The sequence below is a fragment of the Triticum aestivum genome, chromosome 5A (genome assembly GCF_018294505.1).
Source record: "Triticum aestivum cultivar Chinese Spring chromosome 5A, IWGSC CS RefSeq v2.1, whole genome shotgun sequence".
NCBI classification, from domain to species: Eukaryota; Viridiplantae; Streptophyta; class Magnoliopsida; order Poales; family Poaceae; genus Triticum; species Triticum aestivum.
Genome location: NC_057806.1, coordinates 26,994,073 through 27,001,163, shown reverse-complemented (window position 1 = coordinate 27,001,163; position 7,091 = coordinate 26,994,073). Strand labels below are relative to the sequence as shown.

General features: G+C 44.9%; 1 protein-coding gene and 1 pseudogene across 1 annotated transcript; one reads left to right on the top strand and one right to left on the bottom strand.

The window, feature by feature from the left end:
* Nucleotides 1-286: 286 nt before the first annotated feature.
* On the top strand, nucleotides 287-2,039 carry LOC123102090 (acyl-coenzyme A thioesterase 13). Its single transcript, XM_044523373.1, has 3 exons — nucleotides 287-641; nucleotides 951-1,094; nucleotides 1,772-2,039. Exons 1-3 carry the CDS (start codon nucleotides 441-443, stop codon nucleotides 1,910-1,912), a joined length of 486 nt encoding a protein of 161 aa, XP_044379308.1. The 5' UTR covers nucleotides 287-440; the 3' UTR covers nucleotides 1,913-2,039.
* Nucleotides 2,040-3,640: 1,601 nt separating this feature from the next.
* LOC123102091 (disease resistance protein RGA2-like) lies at nucleotides 3,641-5,479 on the bottom strand (annotated as a pseudogene).
* Between the last annotated feature and the right edge of the window lie 1,612 nt (nucleotides 5,480-7,091).

Genomic DNA, 7,091 nt, shown 5'->3' with positions numbered 1-7,091 from the left:
TCACCAGCCTAATCGTACATGGCATAAAAAATCTGGCAAAACATGCCAAGATTCATGCAAAAATAAACAGACATTGATCTGTGGATGATATGCAAATGCCCACATGTGTGAACGTTAGTATTTTCGAAAATTGATTGTGAAATAGCACTACTAATTTAATGGTGCAATCTAAGAAGAACAATTGTTTTTTGTCAAGCAATTCGGCGACAACAGTCAACAGTGCCGAGGTTCAGTTCATCGAGGATACAACTACCCCTAAAATGTCCATTGATAGTACAACACCCTGGCCTAGCAAACAAAAAGACGTGGTAAGACAAAGAATGTACAAGAAAAAGCCAAGAACAGGTACATAAAGTAGCGTTAAGCATAAACAAGTGTCGTAAGCGGAATCGGGGAAGGAAACGCAAATCCGGATCCGTTCCTCTTTCTCGGACCGGCCGATGGCGTCGGCGTCGGCGTCGGCGGCTATGGAGAAGGCTCGGCAGCTGCTGGAGGAGGCGGCGGCCGAGTCGCTGCCGACGGAGCAGGTGGACGCGCTGCCCTCCGGGTTCTACGACGCCTTCGTGCTCTGCGGCATCCGCGTCCACACCGTCGAGCCCGGCCGCCTCCTCTGCCACTTCACCGTCCCCGCCCGCCTCCTCGTGAGCCCTTCATCCATCCCACCTCCGGCAGCCAGATCTACCTACCCCCTTCACTTCCCTGCTCAGTTCCTGCTTGATGCGTAATTTAACTTCCCCATCTACTGTTGCGCTACTATCTACCATTAGCATTTCTTCGGAAGATTACCTTCCCACTGTAGCTGAGGAACTTAATTTCGGAACAACAGAGTTCCATCATCTAATTGTTCACTGGAACACAAGCTGTGCCATCGTGCATGGACCAGCTTGTTACTACTGCCTTTTGCAGTTTTATTTACTGATGCTTGTGGTGTTGTTGTCGAGCAATCACAGAACTCAGGCAACTTCCTGCACGGTGGCGCAACGGCGTCGCTGGTTGACTTGGTGGGTACTGCTGTCTTCTACACGTCCGGGGCACAAACCAGGGGCTCACCACTAGAGATGAACATCTCCTACTTGGATGCTGCATTTTCGGATGTGAGTGCCTTCCTCGCCGAATTTAATTGGGTGTGAAATAAGTAACTACTCCCTCTGTTCCTAAATATAAGACCTTTTAGAGATTTCACTACGGACTACATACGGAGCAAAATGGATGAATCTACACTCTAAAATATGTCTATATACATCCATATGTAGTTCATAATGGAATCTCTAAAAGGTCTTATATGTGGGAACGGAGGGAGTAGTACATGTTGGCGTGAGCATCGACCCTTTGCTCGATCAATTTACATGGGATGGGATGTGTTCTTGTATTTCCCCATGGCCCAACTACTCTAAGCATAATTTAGCAGAGCTTATTATTACAGAGAAATGAGCTAAAAAATTACATTATCACAGAGCCAATAATCTGTAATTCTCACAAACTCCACTCTTCTAGCAACAGGTAGAGATGCCACTGAACATCATGAATCATTGTTTACGTGGCAAATTCCGTATCAGTTACCAGTTTTGGTGCATCAAGATTCCTTTATTTTTTAAATTTTGTTGAGAATGCTCTAGTGCATAACCAAGTTGTACTTGTTCTCTTTATTCCGAATTGCATGGATGACCATGACAACCTTGACGAATAAGTTGAGCTGTTGGAATATCGTGTTTCACTTCTGAAGTTCTTGTGATTGTACAGTAACTATGAAATCATGTGTTGCCATTTGCAGGAAGAGATTGATATCGAGGCCAAGGTTCTGCGTGCTGGAAAAGCAGTAGGAGTGGCCACTGTGGAACTGAAGAAGAAATCTGGCAAAATCATCGCTCAAGCCCGCTATTCCAAGTATCTTGGTGCATCTAGTAAACTGTGAAGGTGTCCTTGCATTGTAAGCTGTAAGCCTGTAATTGCTCTTGTTTAATTACTTGGCAACCCTTATGTAATAGAATAATGTTGTCCTGAAATGGGAAATATGGAAATTAGTTGAGGAGTTTGCTACATACTACAGTGACCTTTGCATGTTTTGTGACAGAGTTGAAATATAAATACACTGATTTATGCATCCCAAAACAGCAATACCGCCTGGCAAATGTACTTTGAACATGAATAAGTCTGACTACCAATGGCTGAAGACAAAGACTTAAGAGGATCAAGGCTAATCGATTTAACTAGATAAAATATTAAATACTAGGAAATGAAATAAGATGATTTCCATAACTTTGAGCCAGGTGCGAGTTTCTATGACATTCTGATGTCCTAAGGCATCTTTCTCAAATCGATGGTTCCTAGTATATCTGACATTTCAACTCTTTCCGTTCCACATGGAATCTTTGGTCTTCCAAGTTTATATTATACCAACAGAAGTCTTTGGTCTTCAGCAATAGTTACTCAGGCTGATATGTGTTATATGTAGAGTATCAGGCAACTCTCTGCTATCCCTGTCCTCTCACTGACTTGTCCTTCACCTGACCTCTTATTTCAACCAACACCTAATCTCATTAAAATGGTGAACACTGAACAGGGAGATCCTATAATTCTCCAAAAGGATTTTTGAGAATAAATTATCATGCACTAGAATTAGATCTTCCATCTGGAAATTTTTACCATGGCTGTGTCTGTTATCTCCCCAGTCATCGGTGACATGATTAGCAGAGATGTTTCGTCAGGCACCCAAGCCAAGCTAGGGATGTTTCGTCATATGCTAATCAAGACTGGAAGTACGGTGGAAGAGCCCAAAGGGGGGCAGATCACCAACTACAACACCTTGGAGTGACTCTCAGAGCTCATCCGCAGATCGTACCATGGTCGTTAAATGCTCGATCTATCGAAAAATAGGTCAATCAAGTCCATAGATGCTCATGATGACAACGTGAACAATAAAAAGGTGCACTCTCATCACCATCTTTTCTTATTGTCCTCTTCTAATCCTGCAAAGCATTTACAGGTTGCTGCAAGCACCATCAATATCCTATTGTCCCATGTCATAGCCTTGAAGAGATCAACAATGTTGTAGAACATTTAGAGAGGGAGCTGCACGCCGATATGATTGCCACGGAGTACCAACAGTTATGCAGATTGTCAGATGTTTGGCCGGCATATCGGAAGGGAACAAGTAATACAATTTCTCCTGTACAGAAACCACTTCTCTGAAGAAAAAATGGATATTCTTCCAATTATCATCCATATTGGAGTCAGGCACCCAAGGCAACACAGTAACCAAATCATGAAAATTGGATTAGTGCAGACAATCAAGTTGAGGTTCTTACCGCTGCGGAGTATCTATTTCCAAGGTGCTTGCACTTGCTGAGGCAGATTTTGAGGAGAACTGCCGCAGGCTAGAAGTACTCCCTCCGTAAACTAATATAAGAGCGTTTAGATCACTAAAATAGTGATCTAAACGCTCTTATATTAGTTTATAGAAGGAGTAGATGGTAAAGTGATTGGAAAGGGTCAGTCATTGGCGCAAAGATCATTGGATCATTTCTGAGAGCTAACCCTAGGTACCAGTTGGCGCATAGTTGAGAAGTAGTATCTGTAGCCGCCAGTTCTTGGCACGGCAGTAGTGATACAGGTACAGGCAAAAGCAGTTGTAAAAAGAAAGTCATACTTCAATCTGCTTTGGTATGAAATTTGTTAGCTTTTGGAAAGCCTGTGCTAGAAGTCCAGCTCGTTGGGAAGCAGGCGACCATTTATACCGAAGGACTATTTGGAACAAGTAAAAGAAGAGGTCTCTAAGAGGATGCAATGCAGAAATGAAAGGACAGTAGAAAACAGCACAAAACTGGAGATCAGACAATATAAGATTCAGTACAAAATATTCCTACATACTAGAGAAGGAAACATTGATCAGCACATAGAATTCCGATGCACAAGGTTTAGTTCCCCAACAACACGGGGTTCCCCATGATTGAAATGTGTGGATCCTGATGAACTGTTTCGCCCACTTACAGTGCAATGAGCGTTGTAGTCCAGGCAAAAGAATGGCATAACTGACCTGCACAACAACACTTTTGCATTTCCAACATCTGCACTCCAGCTTTCTTGGTCTGCTGCTGCTGCATCAGGGCTTGGCAGAAGCATATCATGCAACCTGGCAAACTCAGGCTGTGTCGAGGAGAGCGGTTTCTTGGATATAATCAGCTGGCGCATCTTTACATGACTTGGCAGCAGATTCTCTGCCAAATCCGTAATGTATCCAAGGCCATCACCCAACAAGGACAGGCCCCCAATATTGCTTCTTAGGATCTTACACCAGAGCTGTAGATTTGGATGGGCTTTCAGCACCCCTCCGACGATCTTTGCGCCAAAGAATGATCCATTTAGCTTCCTTGCAATGGCTTTGCCTACAGCCAGCAGCCTCAGGTTCTCCTCAATGTCCGTGGCAGCAAAGGCATGCGCCTTGAAGAAGAACCAGTACTCTGGGTGTGGCAAGACCTTCAGCTTGACTGGCTCCACTGTCCCCATGCCAGCGGCGACACGCCTGTTGTTGTTGGTGAGTATGATCTTGCTCCCCTGTTTGCCGTGTCTTAGGCTTGGCAAGAGCTCCTCCAGCATTTGCTTCCTGTGCATGTCAACATCCTCGAACACCATCAGGAACCGCTTCTTGCGGAAATTCTCGTTGAGCACTTGCAGCGGATGATTAAGCTTTCCAGACCCTCCAATAACATGTTTGGATTTCAGAACAACAGTTGGTCGACCCATCGCCATAGCGTAGGTAGATGAGAAATTAAACAGCATGATTATTGGGAAGCGGTTGCGCAGCCTGGCATCATCGCAGACGTGCTGCACCAAGGTAGTTTTCCCAGCTCCAATGTCACCAACAATTGGCAGCAGAGGCAGTTTCCCCGTGATGCATGGACCGCTGTTGTCAAGCAAGAAGTTGATGATCCTTTCTTTCTCGACATGTCTGCCGAACATCTGCCCGTCCACAAAGATGTTGGTAGCCAAAGGGCGTCGGATCCGCTTGCAGCCTTGCAGGAGCATCATGAACTCCCGGAGATCACCAGATATGCTTTGCAAGCTCTCTAGCACCGTGTCGATCTCATCGACACCGGCATCATGGCGAGACAGTATGCACTTCACGGTGCTCGTGGCGACACGCACGCGCTTTGCAGGATTAAACAAGGACAGAGAGAAAGGCTGTGCTGGTACCTTGTCACCATGCCCGTCTTCGAGCTCCGGCTCTCCGCACCTGATCGTGTCGAGCAGATAACGACCCTGGTACACACCGTCGTTGAGCTCCGAGAGCCATTCGAGGGCAACATGGTTCGTGATGTGCCTCCCTTTGGCCTCCTCCGCCACACTGTGAATCCTGACAAGCATGCGACTTATCTTCTGCAGCTTGACACTGGCACTGTTGGACGCTGAAGCGGCCGGCGAGAAGCGAGATCACCCTGCCCACCATGTCGCCGACTACCGCCGAGAAGATGGCCTCCGCCATGGTAAATTCCTTACCAGCAGATCTTGGAATGTTTCAGGGCAAATTTTATGGACGGGTCATGTAGTGGTGCCTGCAGGTCACCATTTTTGACAATATCGTCTCACATGTGACGTTTGATTGCTCAAAAAGTCAAGGTGAGCACCAATAGTTGGGTGGTATGGTTCTTAGCAGGATAGCGACTTCAAAGACTTTGGTGCTCTGGCTTTACATGACACCAGAAGTCTGCAACACGTGGTTTCTTGTGCACTACGTATAAATACTCAGGTGCTTTCTGAAGGAATGAAAATCAATGATGCGCGACTTGTTGGCAGTAGATACTACAGACAAAATTGTCTTTTCTTTTCAGTTGGTCTGGTCTCTGGTGACCAACGCTGAAAGGAGTTGAATGAATGGTGATCTGATGTGGCCACTCGTTTGAGATGGCCATCATTTCTGATTGGTATCTGACTTGTGTGACGAGCCCGTCAGTGACGACCCAGTCTGTTGAAGTGTGTCTTACTTAGCTGCTGGTGTAGTTCAGTTGTGCCATAACATCTCCGAATTTCCAAGGCCGGGGATGGTGTTGATTTGAAATTGTCCTTCAGGAGATGTTTTGATCACAAAATATTGGATTGATCTCCTGCAAATTGTTTCTAACATTATGTTGATTCAGGACCCTGACCGAATGGTGTGGAAGACGCACAATTCAGCAGTGTATAGCTCTCAGTCTTTATATATAGTTATCAATTCAGTTTTGTTAAAGCACATCTGTTTAGGGGGATTACTCCAGTTTTTGTTCCTACTGCTTGGAAGATTCATGTCCCCCCTGGGGTATATATGCTCTTGTGCTTACCATCACATTATAAACTGCTCACTAGGGATAATTTAGCTAAGAGGCAGGAGATTCTTGATAAAAGTTGCCTGTTGTGCTGTGAACCTGAATCCTGTCACCACTTGTTCTTCGGTTTGTGGCATTGCTGCATTATATTTGCAGGAAATCTGTGAGATGCTTGGATTCAGTTATCTGTTTATTGAGCACCATACTGCGACAAGTAGTTCTAATTCGGGACGGAGGGAATATCAGTCTCTGGCTAACTCTGGCTTTGCAATAAAAAACACGCTGTAAGTAATAATAATATGATTATGTCTGCTTTCTTCTGGTTGAGCACCGGGACACACACGCACATAGGAGTACGGTTTACTCCTCAATATGCCTTCATCTATCTCTGTATTTTTTTCAGATTTTTTTGAAATGTAAAAATATGAATTTTTTTTTGAAATTTGGATTTTGCATTTGGAGGCCTTCATGGAGCTCGGCCTGCAAAAGCAATTTCCGATAGCTACATTCTTTTGCTGAGCTGGAATAATCAGCCTCAGTAATATTTGACCTCATTCTTTTGCTTTCAACTCATAGAGGAGTGGAATTCAAGCTGAAGCATAGGCAGTGGGGCCCCCACGTCGCTCTCCCAGGAACGGCACGGGCGGAACTTAGCGCCACAGCCGTGCGTGAAGTATTTTGTGTGTGTTGCTCAGTGGTTGTGACGGTTTTAATCCGTTTTTTCATTAATTAACTAGACGACTTTTTTCTCCTTAATTAATAGATAGATGAGGCAAATATTTTGCCTCCGTTTCG

What these genes read in the sequence shown, in the direction of transcription:
- LOC123102090 (XM_044523373.1), top strand. Translation starts at nt 441, where the DNA reads ATGGCGTCGGCGTCGGCGTCGGCGGCTATGGAGAAGGCTCGGCAGCTG. An exon ending in CCGTCCCCGCCCGCCTCCTC is followed by an intron (nt 642 to 950) that starts GTGAGCCCTTCA and finishes GAGCAATCACAG; the next exon opens with AACTCAGGCAACTTCCTGCA. An exon ending in TGGATGCTGCATTTTCGGAT is followed by an intron (nt 1,095 to 1,771) that starts GTGAGTGCCTTC and finishes TGCCATTTGCAG; the next exon opens with GAAGAGATTGATATCGAGGC.